Source organism: Bactrocera dorsalis, chromosome 1 (assembly GCF_023373825.1).
Source record: "Bactrocera dorsalis isolate Fly_Bdor chromosome 1, ASM2337382v1, whole genome shotgun sequence".
Classification (NCBI taxonomy): Eukaryota; Metazoa; Arthropoda; class Insecta; order Diptera; family Tephritidae; genus Bactrocera; species Bactrocera dorsalis.
Genome location: NC_064303.1, coordinates 49648162 through 49674810, shown reverse-complemented (window position 1 = coordinate 49674810; position 26649 = coordinate 49648162). Strand labels below are relative to the sequence as shown.

The window sequence follows — 26649 nt, the reverse complement described above, 5'->3', positions numbered from 1 at the left end:
CTGAATAATGAAATCTAATAGATTTTGTGACTGTTCATCCAAGCAAGCTTAATTTCAAAATGCCTCGTGGAACCCATTTATCGCTTGTTTAGCGCACTAAAATTCAAACGATGTGGGAATGTGGAGCTACAATAAGGGATATGTATAGCTGAAAAGTGACTGATCGTGCTCCAATTCTCACGTAATCACTTCGAAAAATCGATTTTTTTATATTTTGACAGTAAAACCTATTGAAAACATGCTCTAAAAAATTCAGAACGAAATTCATAGTATTTGATAAGTTACAGCTCATCATTTTCTGAGACTGTCATGGTCCTAAAAATAAAAGTATTCAACCGAGTGCTTTAAAATTTACATATGTTCTTCTACTGATTTACTACCAGAATTGTTTATTTTCAAAATTTTTTCATATTTTTTTAAACGATTTTTAACGAAAAAAACAAGATTTTCGTGACTTTTTTTTGTTGTTCGACATATTTTTAATGAAAATGATTATATTTGGTAGGAACGATAGCCGCAGAACTACTTAATAAAAATTTATTCGATTTTTTTATTTCAGACAACATGAACAGCCGCTATCACCATGACCAGTAAACTACTTTTTTTTGTTGGGGACTACTTTGATTAAATAAAAAATATATATTAAAAATGTAAAAAACGAAAAAAAAAAAATTTTTGTACATTTCAAAATACAAATAAAAATATTTTAAAAAATTAAAATGATTGAATTTTGTTGTCGCATAAAAAAAAATTCCTAAAACGTGGTAAAATGTATGTCATTTCCCCAGCAAAAATTAGGTTTCAACTAAAGCTCGAAGTGTCCACCAGTCGAGTTTTGCAGATTTTAAAAGAGAATAGTAACATCCAGTATGTCAAACGAACGCCTCAACCTAAGTTGCTACCTCGACACAAAACTGCAAGGATGCAATATGCCCAAAGGCACATATTGTGGGACGACGAGTGGAAAAAGTAGTTTTTAGTGATGAAACATGTTAATTTAGATGGCCCCGATGGCGATGACATATATTGGAGAGATATTCGACGACTACTAGAAACAAGGCATTCTAGAAACTTCCAGGGAGGATCTCTAATGGTATGGGGGACTTTCGGATATAATGGTGCAACCCCAATTTATTTTGTATCGCATAAAATGAATGCTATGAGTTATATTAAACTATTAAACAGCGTCTTAATAGGATTTTCGGAACGATTTTGTAAGGAACCATGGATTTTCAGCAAGATAACGCCGCGATACACAATGCTGCTGCAACGTTTCTTTATGGACAGAAATATAGCATTAATGAACTGGTCCGCCATAAGTCCTGACTTAAGCACCATGAAAAATCTCCGGGAATCTTTCGCATCAAGATTTCCGGTGGTGGACAATTTGATACTGCTGGAGATCTAAGGAAGTGCATTGAAGCTGAATGGAAGAAAATACCGATTTCTACCCTTCGCTCTTTAATTGAATCCCTGCCGAGGCGAATAAACACCGTTATTTTGGCTAACGGTAACCATAGAAGTTATTAATAATTCGATTGAAATATTTGTTTGTACACTATACATATTTCGTGGGCTGTAAAAGAAAATTCAATGCTCAAATATTATATATAATAACTAGGTGTTAAGATTTAAATTTAAACATATTAGCCGTACACTGTGGCAAAAGAGTAGTGTAAATAAAACGCAAAATATTTAATTATTCATCAAAATTTAATTTGTCGCCATCAAAATAATCCCCACCAGATCTAAAACACTTATGCCAATGATTTTCATATCCTATTTTCGAATTTTGCTTTATCTCGTCGATCGACTGAAAACGGGTTCCTCGGAACGGAAATTAAACTTTGGGGAAAACGAAAAAATCACACGGAGACAAATCTGGTGAATCAATAGTTGATCGATGGTATTTATTTAGTTTTTGACTTTAAATTTGGTCGTGTAAAATCCATGATTCACGTCTATCTCTCAGGAACAAATTCATGATGCAGTAAACCACAAAGATCGAAAAAACGATGAGCATTATCTTTATTTTTGAGATGCTTTTCCTGGTTCCTGGGATCGGAATTGACACGATCAAGCATGTCCAAAGAGATCTGTTTACGGTGCTCTTTTCAAGAAAATTCAGCTTTATCGGAGTGAGTCGAGCAAGAACGCGTTTCATACCCAAAAAATCCACCAAAATCGTTCGAACGGACTTGCGAGAGATGTAGCTAATAAAACGACATATCAAGGGAAACCGAAGTAACAGATATGATTGCTACTGTTGACAAATACGCTAACATGTTAAAGGTAACAAATAGTCAAGCAAAACAATAACACTAACAGATATTTGAATAACAAATCCTTATGTTATGGATAATACAAGTGTAATCATTCGTAAACAAATGTATTTGGTACCTTTAAAAGACTATAAACATAAATAAAGCTAATGGGTTACATATTGAAGACAAATCAGAGAGAACCTGTCATATTCTACAATATCTGCATGACTTTGTAAGCCCAGTTAACCCCACTCATCTAACACGTTACTACGTTTCCTGGGCCTAATGTTAGATGACCTCGATGACAACTTACCTGAACCTTACCACCCAAGCTTTGATTAGATAACTGTTGCAACAACAACCTACTATAATTGTAAATAGCGGCAAAGTCATTGAACATCCTATGGGCAATGTGATAATATTTTTTCGCACTCACAGAACAAAAGTAAACATTTTTGATAACTTTACTCAAATGTACAAGTAGTTAATACCCCTGCAAAACGGGTAGCTGTTAGCAAACGTGTAAGCGACTTGTTATTGTTCACTTTTGCATTCGTTAAAATATTTGTCACTTTTGTTCAGAGAGTGGGAAAAAAGTAACACATAGCTATTTGATGTTCAACGGTTATCTCGCTCTAACCAATGGCAAATATCGCATGCTGCGTGGTTCTAACAGAATACATACATTTGTTAGCAAATCTCTTCACAGTATGTTACGGGTAACAAATTATTTTGTAGCGCATAGCTCACATATGTGTTACGGATAACAAAAAGTATTTGTTAGCGTTATTATTTTGGTTATCAGTTTGTTACCTATAACATATAAACATGTTAGCAGGAGCAAGCAGTAACAATATTATCTATTACCCATTTGTTACTTCTGGCAAATTCAATTCTTTTAAATAAAACTCAGTTTTTTTTTATTATTTCGCATCATTTAATAATAAAATCATATTTGCTTAAACATAAGATTAAGTTTATTTCAGTATAAAAGTTATAAGTTAGTTAAAAAAGCATATTCGTAAAAGTAAATTTAGAGACTTCTACTTTAAACGAATATGTACAACTTAGAACTAATATATACAACTTAAAACTAATATCCATTTTCATTTGTGAATGTTTGTCTTCCCCGAAGCACACGTGCTCTTCCGATGACATAGGCAATTTCGACGCGAGTTCCACGTAATGCTCATCCTCCAAGTCACCGGTCATGCGGCTAATTGAAAGGTTCGTCTTTGCGTCTTGACGCGGCATGCGCGCAATAATTTACTCTGCGTCTGCATCTCGGCCTTTTCTGGCATCTAGAAAATTAATATATTCAGCCCTATTCTGCATTTCGATTACGTTCCCGCTCTACGCTCCGTCTGAATCTAAGGTAGGTATTCTGAGTTACGATTGGATTGAAAGAAGAAGAGGAAGAGCTGTAGCTCTTTCGAAGTCAGCTGTTTGCCTTGAAACGTGTGAAAATGAAACATAACAAAGCAAAAATACACAAATTATTGTTGGGTGCTCGAGAACTACACTACTCACCGGAAAAAGCATGTCAAATTGTAAACGTTGCTTGTGCCCTCCATAATATCTGCATCTACTACAAAGTGGATGATTTGAGCGCAAATGAATTCGATTTTGAAAACCGTGAGAAAGAGGAAGAAGAATAAAGCAATGACCCCAATTATGCTTCCATGGCAAACCGTATTAGAGACATCATACTTTCATTTTTTATTCTATTCAAAATATGCTCTACATTACTCTATTAAATAAAAACAATTGCATTCAGTGCATTTTACAGCTCCTATATTAAAAAAGTAAATGCTTTTATTTCATTTACAGCTGGTGTTGTTGTTTTTGACCTACAAATATATCAAAAAACATCATTAAAGCACAAAAAACTTAAATAAATCATGTTGGTGACTTCTAAAACTATCAACAACAAATTTTACTCACATTTTTGGGAAAATTATATTGTAAAAGTACACTAAAACCAAAATATAACCGCTCTCCGCCAACAAAATTTCAACTTACAAAAACGGAACTACGATCGCAATGTAGAATACATAAAATTGGAAATTTCGAAGATTGATCGAAACTAATCGAAACGCAGAATACCAAAGTTGCCAAACTGAAAAATTTTCGATTCGAGTCGAAATGCAGAATAGGGCTGATTAAAATTAGCTTCTGTTTTAATTTGGTAATGTAATACTGCGTTACTTACTTTGTTAGGGTCTTTTAAATTGCAGTGAAACGGGTCTCAATGGCATCCAGCTTTTGGAATATATCTGAAAAACATAAATATATTTTTTTAAGCAAATACTAATTTATTTATATATTAATACATCATACCTGCATGGCCACCAGACGATGGTGACGGTACCACAATATTTGATGGTTCTATCCAACAGATATGTACATATGTTGATGGAGCATATGAGAGCCTTGCAAGCAGTATTTGACGACGTTAATGGTACCGATTTGCACATATGCACAAATTACGTCCAAAAGCACATACGAGGTGTGTTTAAAAAGTATCGCGAATCGTAACTGACAGTTTTCTTCGATTGCAGGGGCGTGGTGCATCATGAGTTCTTGCCACAGGGAAGAACGGTCAATAAGGAATATTACCTGCAAGTTATGCGCAATTTGCGCGAAGCAATCCGCCAGAAACGCCCGGATTTGTGGAAGAACAAAAATTGGCTTTTGCACCACGATAACGCCCCTGCTCACACATCGTTGCTTGTGTGCGACTTTTTGGCCAAAAACAACACACTAATGATGCCGCAGCCACCGTATTCCCCAGATCTGGCCTCCTGTGACTTTTTCTTGTTCCCTAAACTGAAGAGGCCCATGAAAGGACGACGTTACGCTTCTCTTGACGAGATAAAGACGGCATCGAAGGAGGAGCTGAAGAAGACAAAAATAATGATTTTTTGAAGTGCTTCGAAGATTGGAAAACCCGTTGACACAAATGTATAATATCTCATGGGGATTACTTTGAAGGGGACAAAATAAATATTCATGAATAAATAAATAATTTTTGAAAAAACACAAAATTCACGATACTTTTTGAACACACCTCGTAGATTTAAGTAATTTTGTAAATTGTAGCTCGAAAATAAAAGAATTATTTTTCAGAGCTAGAATATATTTTAGGATTCGTTCCTTAAATAAAAACTTAATTGAACATACATATGTATAATAAAAAAAGAAAATTAAATAAGACAATAAATACACACTTAGTGTATTGATACTTGGTTACAAAATATTCAATCTTTTTATTTACATAAATGTATATGGTTGAAACAAACACAGCAAAGAGACAAAATTAAATAATACAATGAAAATTCAATTAAATGAATATGTAGGTAAATGTTCACTATAAAATATTCACTTATATTGATGTTAACTTTTGATGATATTCATGATTTTGTATGCCTCCAATACAACGAACAACGAACAAAATTTGAACTCATCATTGCGCAATTTTTGTTTTTATCATTCATGAAACTGCGCTTTTCGTTTTCTTCTTCTTAAAAAATTGGGTATTCGTCTCTCCTATTCTAGCTAACTGACATTACAATATGTTTAGAATGCCGATAGTTTTTCTCTATCTTACTTACGTATTATCCCATTTAATTGAAAATTCCAGAAAATGTAACAGTGTTAGTGAACAGCTGAAAATGTTTCAATGTGTTTGTATCTCGAACGCACTCTGTTTATATATATCATTAGAAATACAATAAAAACAAACACACGAGTAAAAAATTAGCCACTATATATCAGTCACTATATACCAGTAGGAAATTTGGACAATATATTTTAGATATCATCGTGTTTCTAATATAATGACTTTTTAATAAGCAATTTTTAATAAGCAAATGTCGAATATGAATGAATTTTAGTGGAGATGTTTCCTTAATACCAATTGTGGTTCAGCTTTATCTGTTACTCCGAAATGCAAAGAGATTTAACTGATAACTTTTAACCTATATTTCTACAAAATTAATTACCGTAGTTATTAAATAAAATTATTTTTTTGTTACCTGCATTATTTTATTTATATAGCCAAGCTACTAATATTTAGTTCTACAATACAAATTAAATAAACTCATGCGAGCAGAAACAGACTTAAATTAAAACAACAAGATATTATTTACTAAGTTGTAACTTGACTTCAAAAATATACACAGGCACCAGCAATTTCCATTAATATATAATATGACAAAATATTTGAATTAAACAGCATCAGAAGAAGAAGATGGTTGGCTTTTAATTTTGATTTGGTTATTTTGCTAGCTCTTTCATGCGATTAAGAGCGCTACCAGCCTTAAACCAACCAATTTGTAAATCATTTAGAGTATGATTTAGTTTAATTTTATCGGTTTTGTCGCCAGTTTTAATCTCACAATCAATTTGTTTTCCTGGTGCTATTTTTTCTAGCCCGAGGAGGGAAATTTTACTTTCAGGTTGAATCTAAAAGCATACAAATAAAGAAATTATTTATTTTGTGTAAAATATTTTTCACCAGAAATACCTTATCGTAGTCGGCGGGATTTGCAAATGTTAAAGGTAATAAACCCTGTTTTTTTAAGTTTGTTTCGTGAATGCGGGCAAATGATTTAACAATAATTGCTCTACCGCCAAGATGTCGTGGTTCTAGAGCGGCGTGTTCGCGTGATGAACCTTCTCCATAGTTTTCATCACCAATTGCAACCCACTTAATGCCATTTGCCTTGTAATCTCGTGCAACGTCGGGTACTCCTCCCCATTGCCCCGTCCGCTGATTTTTTATCTTATTCATTTCGTTATTTTCCGAATTGACAGCTCCTATAAACATATTATTCGATATGTTGTCTAAATGCCCCCTGTATTTCAACCAAGGTCCAGCAGCAGAAATGTGATCTGTTGTACATTTTCCTTTTACTTTGATAAGAACTGTCATATCCACTAAGTCTTTGCCATTCCATTTGTCAAAGGGATCTAAAAGTTGGAGGCGTTGACTCTTTGGATCCACTTCCACTTTAACAGCATCTCCGCTCTGAAAGATAGTTATATATACATAAATAATTCCTAAATAGTTTAATTTGAAGTAGTTTTTAAGATGTCTTATGATAAAGAGTCGGGCGGAATGACAGAGGTTTAATATGGTTTAAGGGGGGAGTCTGCTTTAGAAGCTTCAAAAAATGGCTTTTTTTTGCTTAAATCTCTTTAAATATAATCTTAGAATATGTTCCCAAAGTTATAGATGGGAACTCGAAATATTTTCGAAGCTAGAAGGGAAATAGTGACCCAGCGTCTAGCAGATATGTGAGCAGAAAGCGAAAACTTTGACGCGCGATTTCTCGATTTCTCGGGTTTTCCTTTTTACGATTTTTCTTAATTGGCGGGCAGGGTAGAAAAAAAAACCAACGTCGTATGGAATTGGGGAAAAGTTTATTATTTTTGGCATTAAATTGTCATATATTTAACCTAAAAAAAATAAGAAAAGTCAAGTTTGAACATATTTTTAAACAACATAAGTCAAATTTTTTGGTCAAAAGCCTCTTTTTCCATTTATAAAAAATGTAATATTTTACACTTTTTTGGAATATATTTAGTTTAACTAAAGGATAAATTATTAAAATATATGAATCTTTTTGAATTTTTTGTTTCCGACATAAATGGCGAAATGCATTCTACCCGTCGTCTGACAACTGCACATGCGAGATGCATCGGGCAATTGCTTCCTAAAGGCAAAATATCATAGATTTTTTATCCAACAAATTTATGAATGATGTTTAAACAACGCATTTTTGCCTCTGCGAATGGTAGGCACATTGCCGTGGTGCAGGGGCTTAGGCGCAAGCCATACTCGGCATCCCCCAACCAGTGTGGGTGGTGCTGATGGGCACTGCCCAGGCAGGATGTCGGGTGCCGCATGCGTGCGCCAACCAATAGCTACCACCTCCTAATCCAGGGTGTTATGCGACTCCTTGGCCTTACCGCGTCAAGGGGCTCTGGGGGGAGTGACAGACCCCCTAGTTCCCCATTAAAACAATAGAACCGACAGCTCACCTTGTTGATCCAAGTGTCGTAAGGATAAGATGAACACACAAAACACAACAACAACCAAACCAAACAACCCGGAAACAATGCAATAACTAAGGATAACGGACACGGACAATGAAAAAGAAATCAGCGCAGCGGCAGACAAGGGGGGTCAAGGAGCTAGTTTCCTTAATGCCAGAGGAGCGGGCGCTGTTTGAGGAGCATGCCAGGGAGGATGACGACGACATGCTCTCATGCAGCGGCGCTCGCCTGGCGAAAGTGCTTGTTGCCGCTGAAGCAACTACGAGCGCCGCCAAGACTCCCGCCAGAAGGCGTAGAGGGTCGGACTCGGGTGAGTTACATCGAGCAGTGCCCGACGGTGCTCGCAGAAGGAGGAGGAGGCGCAGAAGAGGGTGGCAACGCCCTCTCCTAAAAGCTGGCAAACCCGGCGGGTGTGATGACCCGCACAGGAAGGGTATGAGCGGTGCCAGCATGAAATTCTACCTGCGTTACCTCCGAGATGGGAAGACTCCCGAGGTAGCGGAGACTATGGCCAGGAGCTCGAGCAAAGGGAGCAACGTATCCCCAGCAAAGGAGCGTGACAGAACCGTGTCAGCTCGCGCGCAAGTCAGCGGAACCAGCAATCGTGGCCCGGTCAGTGCAACCTTGACCGCAAAGCGTGACGATGGAAGGGCAGCACCCTCGGACCCGTATGCTCAAACCGCGAAGCGGAAGAGCGGAAAGGCATCTGCCTTTAACAGCATACGCATGGCTGTACTGCCTCGAAAGTACCCGGCGGAGTCGCTGAAATCGGAGGAGTTTACCGTGCTCCAGGAACTCCTCATGGAAGACGTATTCAGAGGGAATGAATACGCGGCGTCCTTCCTGGGGGTGGAATTTAAAGCAGGTATACTGCAAATGAACTGCAAGGACGAGACGTCTGCTAACTGGCTGCGGGAGTTCGCCCCAAAGCTGGAAGGGTCCTGTTCTCTGCGCGAGAAGGGCGGAGGATTTGCCTATCATGCACAGCATGACAATGTTCCTATCCCGATGCGGGCTGCCCTTCCCCGAACTATTACTATAATGGCCGTCAATACGTAAATCGCCCAAGTGAACCTGCATCACGCGGCGGCATCTTCAGCTGTCATAACGAGCAGGTTCACAGCGGAGAAACTGGGAATGTCACCTCTACACCAGAAGCGGCTCGGCTGCATTAAGCTCTAATAGCAATTAAAAGAGGTAATGGGACATTTACGACAAGCGCAGAGGACAGAGCCACGGAGCTTCTGCGGGCGCACTTCCCGGAGACAGTTCGGGACGACCAATGTCTACCCGTGATCGAACACAGGACATCCCGCGAAGATTGGAGAATCGCCAAACAGTTATTTACTTCGGACTCGATCGTGGGCAATGGCCCCGTTTGAGAGATTCAAGTCTCCGGGAGTAGATGGCATCTTTCCAGTGCTGTTACAACAGGGGGAGCAGTTTTTATTGCCTCACCTGGTTCGGCTGCTGAGAGAAAGTCTCGCAATGGCGTACATCCCCGAAGTATGGAGGACAGCGAAGATGATCTTCATACCCAAGGTAGGAAGGAAAGACTACTCATTGGCGAAAACTTTTAGGCCAACCAGCCTAACGTCTTTCCTACTAAACGGAGAAGATCGTGGACCATGAAATAAGGACGAAAGCGCTGAAGAGAGCACCGCTGCATGCGGCTCAGCACGCCTACAGAGCGGGCAGATCTACCAGTACCTTCGATTACACGTCTCACAGGAGTGTAGCCAGCGCACTGGAGAAAAGGAATGTGGCAGCACCGGTGCGTAGACGGATAGAAGCCGTACTGCGCACCAGAGTTGCTGAGACCACAGGAGGTGATAAAAGGATTCGTCTCGGCACAACAAGAGGCTGCCCACAGGGAGGTGTGTTATCACCCCTGCAATGGAGTCTGGTCTTAGACGACCTGTTAGTACTACTAACGGACAATGGGATCCGCTGCCAAGGGTATGCGGACGAGATTGTAATTATAGCCAAATGTAAATATGAGGACGGCGGTGAAGTCAGCCCTTATTTTCACGAGGACATCAACCAGCTGGGCAGCGGCACCTTCCCAATTAAGGGACCGGACATTCCAGGTTCATGCCCTCAAATCATAGTCCTTAATTCGTTTGCCATGGTCGTCATCAAAAGGGGGGTCACTCATCCGAGGCTGTTTACGCTTTTTCATTGGGGGTGTTTTTTTTTTTTACGTGGCGGGTCCCAAGCACAGCGCACAACCCTAAGTAGGGGATATTTCGCCTTCTGACTTTAGCTCGCCTTCAAACGGATGTTCTTAGGCTACCAAGAGGATACTTGGTCAAAGGCCGGAAGTCGTGAGCTGCTTGAGTCATATGTAAAAGAATCGTTTCTGGCCACTCCCAAGTGAATGGCGATGAATTTCTACACATGACTCCATCCTCCCGATGATATTGATATCATTGTTCTCAACACCCGCGCCGTTAGTTCTGCTTTCTCCAGGCTGAACAAGGAAGCAACGCAAATGGGTCTGGCAGTGGCGACTTGGCTCTCACGTCACTGTTGACATTCATAACTTTGAAGTTGTAGATAATTTCGTCTATTTAGGAACCAGCATTAACACCACCAACAATATCAGCCTGGAAATCCAACGCAGGAGTACTCTTGCCAACAGGTGCTACTTCGGACTGAGTAAGCAATTGAAAAGTGAAGTCCTCTCTCGACGAACAAATGCCAAACTCTATAAGACGCTCATAATTCCCGTCCTGCTATATGGTGCAGAGGCTTGGACGATGACAACAACCGATGAGTCGACGTTGCGAGTTTTCGAGAGAAAAGTTCTGCGAAAGATTTATGGTCCTTTGCGCGTTGGCCACGGCGAATATCGCATTCGATGGAACGATGAGCTGTACGAGATATACGACGACATTGACATAGTTCAGCGAATTAAAAGACAGCGGCTACGCTGGCTGGGTCATGTTGTCCGGATGGATGAAAACACTCCAGCGCGGGAAGCAGAGGAAGAGGAAGACCTCCACTCCTTCGGAAGGACCAAGTGGAGAAGGACCTGGCTACGCTTGGAATATCCAATTGGCGCCACGTAGCGAAGAGAAGAAACGACTGGCGCGTTGTTGTTGACTCGACTATAATCGCGTAAGCGATGTCTACGCCAGTAAAGAAGAAGAAATATGAGGACACTCTTTGTGACCTAATACAAAGAGGTCTAAACCTGACGAAAGGGTGGTGTAGGAAGGTTGAATTGAATATCAACCCCTCCAAGACGATCGTAGTCCCGTTTACGAGACGCAGGTCCCTACCCGGTCTCAGGAATCTCACACTTGGGGGCAAAGAGATAGGAATGATCAACAGTGTGCGATACTTCCCTCTCCATACCCATGGGAGAGTTCCCAGGCAGAAGTTTTTGCCATAATTCGGTGTATAGAAATAAACCTCCATCGCAACTATCGCAAGGAGCGAATAGCCATTATCAGCGATAGTCAAGCAGCTCTAAAAGAGATCTCTTCTTACGAGATCAAATCGCTACTAGTGTAGGAAAAGGCTGAACAGCCATGCGGAACGTAACCAGGTACACCTAATCTGGGTGCCTGGTCACAGAGGTATAGCCGGTAACGAACAGGCAGACGAGCTCGCCTGCTCCGTAGCCTCTACCAAGATGGTAGGACCCGAACCCTTTACTGAGGTAGGTCCAAATACCATAAAGGAGCTACTCCGCAAGGAAGAAGGATTGGGCAGGGAAGAGCATTGGCAACAAACACACGGTATGAGACATTGCCAAGTTGGTAATTGGAGGATACAACTTGAGTAGGTTCAAAGTTGTAATAAACCTCCCCTGAAACAAACTCAGGCTACTGGTTGTTGTTGTTTTAACGGAACATCGAATTCCCGTTAGGATGGTAAGGGTCACTTGTGTTGTCGTCGACGCCGTCTAACGGGAGGCCCAAGAAACGTGCTGTTTCGACGGGGTCGGACCATAGGGAGGAGGGTGTTGGATGAGTAGGGTTCGTAGGGCATGCAAAGAGGCGGTCAGTATCATGCCGAGACTCTTTGCATGCAGGACATACATTGGGTATGTTAGGGTCTATTCGGGATAAGTAGGAGTTTAACTGCTACAGTATCCAGAACGAAGTTGCGCTAGGGTCACTCGCGGCAGCTGGAGCTCTTCGTCTGCTATGGGTGGTGATTTGACTCTAAGTACGCCATTCACGGGAAGGGAGTCGGTGAAGGTGTTGATGGCTCCGCTGTGAATGGCGGTCAGTGCCTGTCGAAAGTCAGTTGCGTCCGAAGTCCGGTCGGCGTACTATACGACGTCGACCGTTTGATGCTCCTAGGAGGCGGTTCCATTCCAAGCAAATGGCTGCAGGGGTGATTTCTACGAAAACATCCCAGCTTGGAGAGGAGTTCATTATGCTCCTTAACTGGGAGCATAAGCGTCTCACTGTGTAGGTGTTCTACGGGAGACATCAAAAGGCATCCCGTCGTGGTCTGGAGTGCAGTATCTTGACAGGTCTGAAGTTTCCTCATCTGCGTGCTACTGCATCCAGGCGACCATACAGCGTAGTTAAGGACCGGCCGGCCGATTGTCTTGTATGTTGCCAACAACGTTTCTTTGTCTTTTCCCCATGTGCTGCCGGCTAGCAACTTGAGGATTTTGTTGCGGCTCTGTACCTTAGCGATAATCGCGGTCGGAGATAGAAGGAGCATAGACTATCGAATGTTACACCTAAAATCTTAGGATTATTGACAGTCGTAATTTTGACGCCGTCGACTGAAATATTAAGCTCAACACCCCTATTCTGTGCTTTTGACAAATTAATAAAATATTGACAATTAACTCAAATATTTATCAAGCGAGATATATTTTGGTATTCTGTGGCAATCTTGTTAAAAGTAAAAGCTTCAATTCGTAAAGCTTTCCCCACACGCATGGTGAACAAAATAATGTAAATAGAAAACAGCTGATTTCTATTCAAATTATTCGTTAAAATGGACTGTTCTGCAACGTAAGTTTTCAAATTTTAATTATTAACAAAATTTATAATTTAACTTTTATTTGGTAGTAAACCCAAACACGGTAGAGCTACGCACGAGCAACTGGAGGCATATGTTTCGTTTTGCCAAGCACGCCCAGAAATGGGTACGGGAAAAAATTGCCCAAAAACGCCTCAACAGATGAAGGAGTTGTGGCAGTAGCTGGCAGATGAGCTTAATTCGTGCAGAGGACCAACACGAAGTGCTGCAAAATGGAAAGAGGTAACATTTTAGTTTATGTTTCGTTTATTTATTATATTGTGTTAATTTGTAGACGTTAGGCGTTTGGAAAAGCCAACTGCGCACTCGTGCAAGGCGGTTGAAAATGAACCAAAGGCTCACAGGTGGAGGTCCAAGTTCCAAACCGATGACGAACTTTGAAGAAATGGCTTTGTCTACATTCGGTTCGGCTGCTGTAGATGGGGTACAAAATGTACAAAGCCTAGGTTTAACGCCAATTGAGCAAACGGATGAATGCGCAATTTCTTCACCCATGGGTAGTCCTCTACAATCATGCAGTCAGGTAGATGCAACCCCAAATCCCGACTACATCCAGCAAGTCCATCGACACCATCTAAGCATCTTAGCTTGGAAAACCAGGTAAGTTTTCATTATGATATAATTACAAAATATATACTTTTTTTTGCAATTTCTTATTACGTTTTTTTCTTTTAAGGATGCTTCAACTTCGGTGCTATCACGAAAGGCACGAAATAAGCTTATCAGCACTTTGATAGCTGATATACCAAAAAGGAATGCTGCTGAGGAAGAGAGGCGACGAGCATCGTGAAATGATGCAGGCCATTCAAGGCCTAACTAATTCTATAACAGAACTACTAAAATCGTTTACTAATAATGTAAAGTAATATCTAAAGTTTAATTAAAATTGAAATAACGTATGTGTAATATTTTTATTTATTTAATATTTATTGAATTTAATAAGTTTGGTTTTTTGTTTTATAATAGAATAAAAAAAAATGGAATGCAAACTTCAATTTGTTTTCTTTTAACAAAAAGGATAAATAAATAAATAAATAATGGAAGTAAGTGGTGTATTTCGAAAGTCGAATTGTGAGAACATTTATATATGTACATAAGTATATGGATTGGCTTATGTATATGTATATATAACTAAAGAGTTGATATATATCTTGATGTTGTTCTTTCACCTTCGCGCATGTACTGTGAAGAGTTATAATCATTAATTGGAGAATCAAAGTCTTCTGCAACCCCGTCATCTATTTCGTTGAACGTAATGCCTGCTTTCGTTATTATATTATGCAATATAACGCAAGTACTAACAAACAAAGCGGAAATTTCGTGTGAATAATGTAGAACTCGGTGCTTCAACAAACATCTGAAGCGAGATTTTAAAACACCAAATGCTCTCTCTAAGCAGTTTCTTGCATAACCATGTAATTTGTTGTATTTTTGCTCTTTATGGGTATTAGGTGTTCCCACTGGTGTTAAAAGCCACGGTTCTAGAGGATAACCTTGATCGCCAAGAAGCCAATATTCTCTCCGTTGTTGCTTAGACGTATTAGTATGCTGACGAATGAGATGTTCTCGTAGGTCAGAAGTTGCCCAAATTCCAGAGTCATGTGTTGCACCCGGAAATTTAGCATTTACAAATGTAAAACATAATTGGTGATCGCAAACCTAAAAAACAATACATTCAAAAATTGCATTGGCATATACATATGTATGTGCATGCAAAAACAAAACTTACTGCTTCAACATTGATACTGTAGAATCCTTTTCTATTTAAATATAAATTAAGAGGACGTTCGACATTATTTGATGGTGGAGCAATGATAGCAATATGCGTGCAGTCAATTGCTCCTATGGTGCTTTTTATTCCAAATTTTCTAAAAAATCTGGAATATATTTCAAATAAATTAGCATATAATTATTTGTATTACAATAATACTTGCCCCGTTTTTATAAAAATTTTTTCCTCTATTGAACTGGGAAACTTTATTTCTCCTCCCTTCACCTCACAATAAGTTTTGCTACAGCTCGCACACTTCTCGAAAGGGATGACTGACTCATGGGCAAGTTGACATTGTTACCTACACATTTCTGATATGATCCGTGTCCAAAGAAGTTCAAAGCTGCTAGAACCCTTACATATAAAGGTAGTGACGTTTTCTGATTATCATGTGGGGCCAATTCATCAATTAGGCGGCGGCAAATTTCACGAGTTAATCGAAAATTTTGCACAAAGGTATTCTCGCTCAAAGAAAATGGATTGCTATCGTCGCGTAAACTTTTTAAATGCCGCGCGCGATTCCTATTCTCACAATTTTCATCTTCGTTTAACAATAATAACAAAAGTAAAATAATAATATTTACTTCGAAACGAGCACTGCTGTCAAGAGCATTTGACATCTTAACAACTTATAAAGAAAAGAGCTTTTTATTTCAGACACAGAATACCAACTGCTTGATAAATTCAAAAATTTGACAAATTAGAAATATGTTGAATTTGTCAGGTGCACAGAATAGGGGTGCAAGTCTATATTCCTTCGTCCAGTTTGTAAATATGGTCGCTGTGGAATTGGTGGGGGGAAAGTGTGAGGTTCCGTACATAAAGGAAACGAGAAAGGTCGGTGAGGTAGTTGTTAACCTTCGAACTCATGCCATCGATTCCATTGCCGTGCCAATATCGTGCAGTCATCAGCGTACGAGGTTATGGAAACCTCCTCTGGTGGTTGCGAGAGTTTCGAGAAGTAGAAGTTAAACAGTAGCGGGGAGAGGAAACCACCCTGCGGAACACCCTGTTTAATTCTTCTCAGTTTGGATGTTTCGCCTCGAATTGTACGGATGACTGACGACCGTTCAGATAGTTTATGGTCCACCTCTTTAGCCCTGGAGGGAGCATACTTTTTTTAAATGTAGCGTTGTGTGGTTGACCGTGTTAAAAGCTCCGAGGATCTTTCTTTCGCAAGGTGGTTTCTGGTTAAGGCCACGAACTATCTGAGCGTTTATGACGCTAAGTGCTGTGGTGGTGCTGTGCACTTTTCGGAATCCATGCTGGTGGCTGGCTAGGCTCAGGTGGTGAGTGAAGGTCGGGAGTAGCAAGGCCTCAAGTGTCTTCACTTCTGGGGAGAGGAGAGTTATCGGACGATGAGATTCCCCTTTGTTGGCGGGTTTCCCAGGTTTCAGTATTCAGGGTATTTGAAGAGTGGTCAGCGACTGGTTGAGGACCTTAATGAGATAACTCACTCTCGTCGAGCCTAGATGCTTTAGCATAAGCATGTTGATTTCATCAGGGCCAATAGATTTGGAGGATTTTGCCTTGTTGATGACACCCTGAACCTCCTCATCGGTGAAAGTGGCGCGCCTTCGTTTGGCATTTTGCGCAGCCGCCGGTTAACACATCGTTTAGCTTTGTCTACCGAAGAGTGCAGTGTAAACTGCCGGCCAAAATAGCTCGCGCACGTCTTCGGGTCCGAAGAGGCATGATCATTGAATTGAACTTCAACTCGATCGTCATGTCTTCTCGGGTTAGACAAAGCTTTGACAGTAGGCCTAAGCTTACTCACACCGGTGGAGAGGTTACAGGACTTCAGGTGCTCTATCCATTTCGTTTACCATACGCCTAATCTCCAAATTGAGATCCCTTATTCGGGGATCCCCGGGATCGGCATGACGTAAGGTGTCGCGCTCATTAGCTAAAACGGCTGCTTCGGCTGGGAAATTGGGGCGCTATTCTTCCAGCCGGTATGAAGCGAGCGGTAGCTGCTGCGAGCACCTTGCGGAATTGACGTTCATAGGAAGTGCGTTGAAGGTGCTCTCAGTAAATTCTGTGAAGCCGACCCTATTAGCTTTGTTAAAGTTAATAAAGGTACGGTTGTCCACAGAAGCAAAATCAGGAGGCTTCTCGATCGAGATAATTATGGGCAGATGGTCTGATGCGAGAGTTAGCATAGGTTATGCTGTTATCAGACCACCGCAAGCAATGGTAATATCAGGCGAGCTATTACAGGTGCCCATAACTCTGGTGAGGGCTTCGTCATTCATTGTGCAAAATGTCGAATCGTAAATCTGTTCCGCCAGCTCCATCCCCCTACGGTCATTTGACAGGCAGGCAGGAATGCCAAAGATCGTGGTGCGCGTTAAAGTCGCCTATTACCAAACGGTTTTCACCACGAAGTATCGCACATATATTCGGGTGATATCCTGTAGGGCAACATGTAACTGGGGTGATGTATATATTAAATTTTTCGAGCTCGACATCGCCTGACCGGATAGCTATACCCTGACATTCTAGGGTAGTATCCCTGCGGTCGATGTCTTCATCGATTAGACGATACTGCATGGTGTTGTGCAATATGAAGGCTAGGCCACCACCATTATCTCGCTCGCGATCTTTACGTACTACGTTGAAACCGACACAACTCTGAAGATCTGACGTGTGGGTGGTAGTTGTTGCAGCTGCAGAACCCGCAGGGGCGGTTGTCGCGCTGGGGTGTTGGTGGGCGACGCCACTGTTGTGAGTTGCGGAGGCAGACTCTTGCAACAGGGGCAACGTACGATTCTCTCCACTCACATGTGGTGCGCAGGCCGGAACACGCCGGGAAGTGACCAGCCAGTACAGGAATTGCACTTGACTGATGTAACGTTCCGACGTTTGACGGTCTGACACACGGACTGTGCAAGGGGCCAAGAGCTGTTGGTTGGTTCTCGCACGAGGATTAGAGCGGGATGAAGGTTGGGGGGGACAATTATATGGGGAGCTATGTTTCCTGATTGAGCTCCTAGGGACCGTGGAGGTCCTCTGTTGGTCACTCGGGTTGAGTGGCGGCGCGGCGCGCGAACTATGTGCAGATTGCACAGCCGTAGAGGCTTGTGTCGCAGTATTGCGCAAGCAACATGGGGCCACGTAACCACTCCCTAAGAGTCTTAAGGCCAGAACAGGTCTTAAGATGGCTCCATCTATTGCATGTAATTTTATAAATAATTGAAATAGTGTTATACATTGCAGCTGGATTGTTCAATGAAGGATATTCATTGCTTTTGTAAGTAATCAATAAAGTTAGCCGGCAATGCAAATCGTTTGCCACTAGAATGGATGAGCAGAGAGTGACGCTTATTAGCTATTAAAGAAGTTCGTCAAGAAAATCAACAACAGTATACACTGGCGCTGGATTCGCTGATTGATTGGTAAGTCACTATAATAATTCGATCTTCCAATATTTTCAAAAGCATTTTTCTCAAACCCATATTTTTAGAATCTGTTACCTCTATAATTGAAAGTTATTGATTGATGTTCCTGAAAGTTTGCACTTATCTTTTTTATAGTATTATTTTCCATATGAGAAAACATGTTTTTGAAACTTAAAAAAAAGCTGCATGACATCCAGTCTAATCAAAGAAACTATGCTAAAAAGCCGTTCAGAAATTCTTAGCTGTGCGGGTTTCAACGTAATACTTAAAGATCCTGGCGGACCAGCCTTTATGACCGTAAGTATAATGCGCTGGACTTTTAAGGCTACTTCCGTTCAGGCGATGTCAAGCTAAAAATATTAAACATATTAGGACTAGTGCTGGTGGAACAAATTGACGGTTCGTTATTCTGCACAAAGACTGGCGAAGTCAACTCATATATAACCTATGTTAATATCGCATTAGTCCATCTACCCATAATCACCTCTATTGAGAAAACACTACCACTATCAAGTCCTTGTCCAATCCGAAGAAACACGGTCTCCTCGGCTCCGGCTATTCACTCGAGAAATCATTCCTTTATTACATGGACGACACTGAACAATTTACCACTCTAGTTGGACGCAACTAAATTCAGACATGCACGGAATGACATTAACATCTTCTCTCCCCCTTAGTGAATTGCGTACTTGTCGTCAAATCACCACCCATTTCAGACCGAAGATCTAGAATGGCTCCTGCGTAACTTCGTTCTGGATATTCTAGCAGTTTAAACTCTTGTCCAGATTCGATCCCGACATATGTCCTGCGTGCAATGTGTCCCGGCATGACTGTAACCACCTCTTTCACTAATTTCATAAACAGGGCCTAGATAACTACATATACAAACAAACTAACTCATGTCTCCTCGACTAAAAATGTATTCAAACGGGTGTTCTTACTTCCATAAATCACGAAAATGGATAATAGTTACTATATCCATTGCATCCTTCGCAATTAAATTTCATTCCAATAGAAATGTCGACGCAGCTCCAATTAAAATTTAGTTTTATGTACTCTATTGCCAAAAAATATGCTTATTTCCTCAGGAGTATCATTAAGACTTGTTTGACAACGTATAAAAAACACTTAGCACATGTGTTTCTGACATCTCGTAGCATATGGATTCTTCCATGTTTTCAGTGGAGTTTTAATATTTTCTTTAATCATTCCATTAATTATTAAATTAGCAAATAGATTGAGTTTAGAAAAATAGAACACATTTTTTTATTCAAATTTTACAAGGAACTTTTTTACATTACTGCTAATCTGATTAGAATGTAATTTTAATTTACAAAGATATTGTTAAAAAAAAAAACAATAATGAGTGCTTCGTAGCTTCACCAGTAAAGCCGTAGGCATTCCTTAAATGCCTACTTCAGCTTTGTCGACACTAACAATAACTACTCCTGGCAATAAAAAATGTAACGGCGATGATGAGTCATCGCAGCGATCAGTTAAAATTGAAACGAAGCAAAGGGCGCAGTCAGCACAAGCAGTAGAAATCAGCAATCGGGCAACAACAAATGTGCTGGCAGCAACCAGTATGCAGATACCAGCAAACACTCGGACAGCGAAAGAAAACAAAATGCAAGGTAAGAATATACTAAGCAAAACGGGCCATCTGTTCATACTGGTATTGATCGCTACATAAACGTAAAAAGGAAATATAGTCCAATTAGGTCCATACCAACAAATTTCAACCAGGCACGCCAAACGGTAGCAGCAGATTTGCTTTACTAAGCAAAAACCTAACGACGAGCTCGTATCTGACAATACTATCCATTTTGAAAGATACACCTACAAAACGATATCACGCATGATTAGTTTAGATATTGCGTTCAACAGTTATAGACGTGTAAACATGGAGTTTACTAACGCCGAAATTCGCGCTATTTTAAAGTTGTCCTTCATTAAAGGCAAATCCGCTAGAGAAACGTTCCGTGAGATTAATGGTATTTTGGGGGATGGAACTCAATCACTTCGAACTACGGAGGGATGGTTTCGACAATTCAGAGCGGGTGTAAACGACATCCTGAATAAGCCAGCCGACGGAACACCTGCGACGACGAATACCGATAAAATCAATGCTTGAAGCAGGCGACCGACCAGAAGCGTCTAGAATTGGCCAACAGGAAGGGTGTAGTGTTCCACCAGGACAACACTTCGTTGATGACTCGTCAGAAGCTACGGGAGATCGGATGGGAGATTTTATCGCAGCCACCATATAGTCCGGACATATCGCCAAATAATTACCACCTGCTCCTGTCCATGGCGAATGCCCTTTTTGGTGTAAAGTTGAACTCAAAAGAGGCTTGCGAAAAGTGGATGTCCGAGTTCTTCGCTTATAAGGAGGGGGGCTTCTATGATCGGGTATTATGAAGTTAACATCTAGATGGAAACATATAACGAAACGGCGCATATTTGAACTAAATCCGATCACTGTAACACTTTTTATAAAGCCTTGAATAAAGAGCAAAAAAGCGATAGGGAGATATTTGATAATATTTGTGTGAGAGGAGCTCAAATGCGCTTGTTTCCAAACTATGCAATATAATATGTACAAACCATTTCCACATAGTTCCCTTGAAAAAAGTGTCGTATATATGAAACAAAACTTCAAACATACACTGAAAAAAAATTTATGGATGTTGTAATACACTTATCAAATAATAACAAGAACTATAACGATGTTAAAGAAGCACTGGATGAAGGTGGTTTTAGTTTCAAATCAGTAGTAAACATTTTTAACAGAATTCTACTCAACTAAAGAAAAATTAAAACACATTCGATTTCCAATCTAATATATAGTATATGATCCATCGCAAAATTACCGTTGAGGAATCACATAAAAGGAATGGTCCAGTACAATGCACAAGCTGCCAAGAGTATGGACATACGAAAGCATATTGCACCCTACGCAATGTCTGTGTGGTGAGTTACATCCTACATTCCAAACCGGGTAATCTTAAAAATAGTGCTACACAAGAAAGCTATGCAAATGTGGTGAAATTCAGTACTGCATAAATGCAATTGCCCCAAAACCAACCAAATGGAATCGTTGAAACTATGAAGACTGCTTTAGAAACTTCAAAAATTGAATTGTTAAGCAAAAAACAATTTATCTCTTTAAAAATTATCTAAGAATATGTCCCTAAAGTTATAGATGGAAATTCAAAATATTCTTGAAGCTAGAAGGGAAATAGTGACCGAGCGTCTGGCAGATACAAATATAAGCGCTTGTGCAGTTTATTATCTTTGGCATTAAATTATCTTCTATTTAAACTTAAGCAAACTAAGAAAAGTTAAGTTTGAACATATGTTTAAACAACATAAGGTAACATTTTTTTGGTGATAACTACAAACCCTAGAAATTTCGCTTTAATCAATTTTCCCTTGCAAAAAAAAAACATAAAAAAAATCGATTTTTTAAGCTTCTAAAGCAGGCTCCCTCCTTAAATATCCGCATTTTTTCGAAAACTCAATAATTAAGACATTTCGTTTCATTTTAATCTTATATTTTCTCCTATAGAAATAAACATAAATCAATTCGTAACAATAAAATATCTTGATCTTATCTTCTTGTTTTGTTTCTGACAGCAAAACCGATAAAATTGGTTTCCGTGACACCCAAACCCTATACAAATTCCATTTCGAATATCAAACCAATAATGTCTGAATTCATGACACCCTACTGCTTTTTTTGATCGTTTCAATTTTGATTCCGACAACTATCAGATTCCACAACACCCCTGTTTATCTACAATGCAAAATATGATTCAAGAGATAATCATATCACAAAACCAGATGTTGTAAACTTTATTAAGCTAACTATGAACGTATTGAACATTTGTATATGGAATGCTAACCGTGCAACATAAATTGGAGCTTATTAGATTTCTTGATTAAAATGATATAGATGTTATGTTATTGTCAGAAACTCATCTTACGAATAAAAACAATTTTTTATACCGGGATTTAGACTCTATGTTACAAATCACTCAGATGGAAAGGCACATGGTTGAACAGCAGTGTTGGTTAGAAAACGATTAAGCCATCACGCATTAGAATCTCATGATACAGCGTAATTATAACTTAAAACAATATCTATAAAAAATCGGTTCGGGGGCCTAAACCAGACGGCTATATACTGTCCACCTCGGTTTAAAATTCCAAAAATCCAATTTAAAGACTTTTTTTGAAACGCTAGGTCAAAGATTTCTACCAGGTGGAGATTACAATGCAAAACATATGTATTGGGACTCACGATTAATTAATCTGAAAGGACGACAGTGTATCACACTATTAGGCTCAATAACCTAGACATAATATCTCCTGGTAAGCCGACATATTGGGCTAGTAATCGTAACAAAATGATAACTAAAACAGATGTCTTAGCAACACCAAACAAAAGCTATAAGCCTCTCGGTTTCAAAAAAATCACTAATAGAGAAATAGAAAAGCTTCTAAATGAAAAAGGCGTGCATGACAAGAATGGCAGATAAATCGCTCACTTTCCACTCAGCTTCAATTGAAATCTGTGCTTAAACGCGAGAAAGAATTTAACACTGAAATGTATATAAAGAAGCTGTGTCCAAATTCAAGCAAGCAAACTTCTCATTGTAAGCCCGGAAGATCATGAAGATACCAATTGACATGCCTGTACGAGACTTGGGTAGAAATTGGGCTCGAAGTGACAAGGAAAGGGCTAATTGTTTTGCAAATCAACTAAAAAGGTATTTCAATCTAACTGCCCAAAAAACAACTTTAATCTGCCTAGCTTACGCAACACAGCTAACGAGTCACTCGAGTCATTTAAGACTTCTGGATTTATTAGAAGCATAAACGAACTTAATCCAGAAAAAGTCGCCACTACATAATAATAATACCCCAAAAATGGAGTTACCTAATATTGCTCTTTGCTCTTCAATGCAATTCTTAGTTTCGGATATTATCCAATATCATGGAAAAAGTCGTAGATTATCTTACTCGTATTAGATAAACCTGGGAAAGACTTAAGGGGCTATACCAGCGTGACACTTTCAAAAAAAAAAATTTTTTATTTGCTTTTTCGATAGAATATATTTCTGTAAATATCCTGTGAAATCGGGAAGGTCGTATATAGAATAGTTTTTCGATGGCAGCGTTCTAAAGAGCGACCGCTCGGAGGTGCAAATATATGTATATTAGTCTCGAAACGACATTTTTCAAAATTGCTGACATCATAACTCAAGAAACTAACGGATCGACTTCAAATTAAAACTGAGTATTGCTGAATATATCTAATATGCAATGACTTACGATCTTTTTGATTGATTGAAAATTGTCAATTTGGCATTAAAAAAAACGACCATTTTTTCCTAAAAAAAAAAAACGAAGTTTTTTTATTTGAAATTACGCCATTTTGTTAATTTTTTATATTTTTCAAAGATCGTAGTTCATTGTGTAGGAAATATCTTCAAGTTTAATAAACTTTTCAATTTTTTTTTCTTTCAGCGGAAGAGGGAAGCGAGACGCATTTGTAGACAGAAGAAGAAAGAGGCCGAAACGCGTGAGTACGAAGAGCTTGATAAGCTGGCCGACAGGGGTAATGCTCGAAAATTCTACGAAAAGACGCGGCGACTTACAGAAGGTTTCAAGACCGGAGCATACTCTTGTAGAACCCCCCAAGGTGATCTAACCACCGATGCCCAGATCATACTTAAATTATGGAGGGAACACTTCTCCAGCCTGCTGAATGGCAGTGAACGCACAACACCAAGAGAAGACGAACCCGATACCCCAATCGATGACGACGGAGCAGACGTTCCATTGCCCGACCATGGAGAAATTCGAATAGCAATTACCCGCCTAAAAAACAACAAAGCGGCAGGGCCGATGGATCCCGCCGAGCTATTCAAATAAGGAGGCGAAGAACTGGCAAGGTGCATGCATCAGCTTCTTTGTAGAATATGGTAGAATGAAAGCATGCTCGATTGGAATTTAAGTGTGCTATGCCCAATTCATAAAAAAGGAGACCCCCAATCTGCGCCAACTACCGTGGGATAAGCCTCCTCAACATCGCGTACAAGGTTCTATTGAGCGTATTGTGTGAAAGATTAAAGCCCACCGTCAACAAACTGAATGGACCTTATAAGTGTGGCTGCTTTCTCCAGACTGAACAAGGAAGCAACGCAAATGGGTCTGGCATTGAACGAGGGCAAGACGAAATATCTCCTGTCATCAAACAAACAGTCGTCGCACTCGCGACTTGGCTCTCACGTCACTGTTGACAGTCATAACTTTGAAGTTGTAGATTATTTCGTTCATTTAGGAACCAGCATTAACACCACCAACAATGTCAGCCTGGAAATTCAACGCAGGATTACTCTTGCCAACAGGTGCTACTTTGGACTGAGTAGGTAACTGAGAAACAAAGTCTTCTCTCGACGAACAAAAGGCAAACTCTATAAGTCGATGACAACAACCGATGAGTCGACGTTGCGAGTTTTCGAGTGATAAGTTCTGCGAAAGATTTATGGTCCTTTGCGCGTTGGCCACGGCGAATATCGCATTCGATGGAACGATGAGCTGTACGAGATATATGATGACATTGACAGAGTTCAGCGAATTAAAAGACAGCGGCTACGCTGGCTAGGTCATGTTGTCCGGATGGATGAAAACACTCCAGCTCTGATTCGACACAGTACCCGCCGCGGGAAGCAGAGGAAGAGGAAGACCTAAGCGGTGTCTACGCCAGTAAAGAAGAAGAAGATATGCGTTAGAAAAGTATTGATTTTAAAAGAGCAATTCGCGCATTTTGCGCAAAGTTGTGTGTCACATATAGAACGAGCTTCTAATTATATCTACCTTTATGAATCCAACAGATTTTAATGTTTAATTTTAGGGCTGATACTGTATCAAAGTCATAACTGCTATTACAATTAACCACGGCTGGCTAGCGTTTCCGCCCTTACCGTAGAAAATTGTAAAATATGGCGTATTTATTTCTTGCTGTTGTCGATCTTTGACGCGTGCTCAAACAATACAGTCCAGCAATAAAAAATTTTTCTGTTAGCACAAAATCTTACCTTCCCATTTAGCGTATATATATCTGATCGCACTTATTCAAAGAAAGATAAAAATTACAAAAGCTATTTATTGGAAAAAGGGATTTAGATAATAACAGTATAAAGTACTTATTCAAAGATGGGTTCAACCCTTACATCAACAGAAATTGAATTAGCAAAAATAAACGGTAGTAAACGGTAATTTCAAAAACCTGTAAAAGTTATAATTTAAATACAGACTTCTACAAATTAAAAAAAAAAAACATAGTCAGTTTGCTTTGTTATAGGCGCTTGCACAGAATCTTTATTTAAATATTTTGTCGTTTCCCTATTTATATTATATGTTATACGACATTTCTTGATTGCGGAAGCTGAATGGTTTTATCAAATACATTTTTAAGGGAGAAGTGTCGTCAATTTTTATAGTCGGTATCAATCGTAGCCGTCAGAACAATGCTTTTATGTTTTTTCTAGATAGTGTTAGGAACCTTATTATAATCACTGTTATAAGAACAGATATGGAAACTATAGGGTTCCTCGAAAAACTATCGCCTGCAGTAAATTGTTACCGCCAGTCTTTCATCGCCCGAGATCATTTCAGAGAATCTTCTTTCATTTTTATTAACATATTAGGTAAAGCGACCACTAAAAAGTTTAAGTCTTCCAGAGTTATAATTAGGAGTTATTCAATCACTTTGGGTCCTTAGAAATCAATTTGAGTCGAAGTGTGGTGTAAAATCCACAGGTGAAAATTCCTTAATTATGGTATAATACGCCATTGCATTATTTATTTTTCTGAGTCTTTCGCTTTTGCCTTGCCATTTAACGTCGTTGCAAGACATAGTTTATTCATTTTTCACTTTCACGCACTTTAAAAAAAACGTACTTTCAATTTAACAGCTGTCAAAATTGCCTGTTTACAATTCACTTCTATAGTGAAAAGGGGTTGTTAATCATCTGACTCCAAAAATTAACAGCAGATTTTAAATGCACTTTTACATCGAGTCAGTTTTGACATTGTAATGAAAAGCTTGACACCAAAT

General features: G+C 39.5%; 1 protein-coding gene across 1 annotated transcript in view; it reads right to left on the bottom strand.

Moving 5' to 3' along the window:
• Positions 1 to 6286: 6286 nt before the first annotated feature.
• The window catches only part of LOC105225387 (probable aconitate hydratase, mitochondrial), an 83383-nt gene continuing 63020 nt past the window's right edge, over positions 6287 to 26649 (bottom strand). Inside the window, exons 5-6 of the mRNA XM_049462464.1 lie at positions 6793 to 7296; positions 6287 to 6731 (exon numbers count right to left, since the gene is read on the bottom strand). Coding sequence (XP_049318421.1) covers positions 6543 to 6731; positions 6793 to 7296 — 693 coding nt within the window. The 3' untranslated portion in view covers positions 6287 to 6542. The remainder of the gene's footprint in view (positions 6732 to 6792; positions 7297 to 26649) is intronic.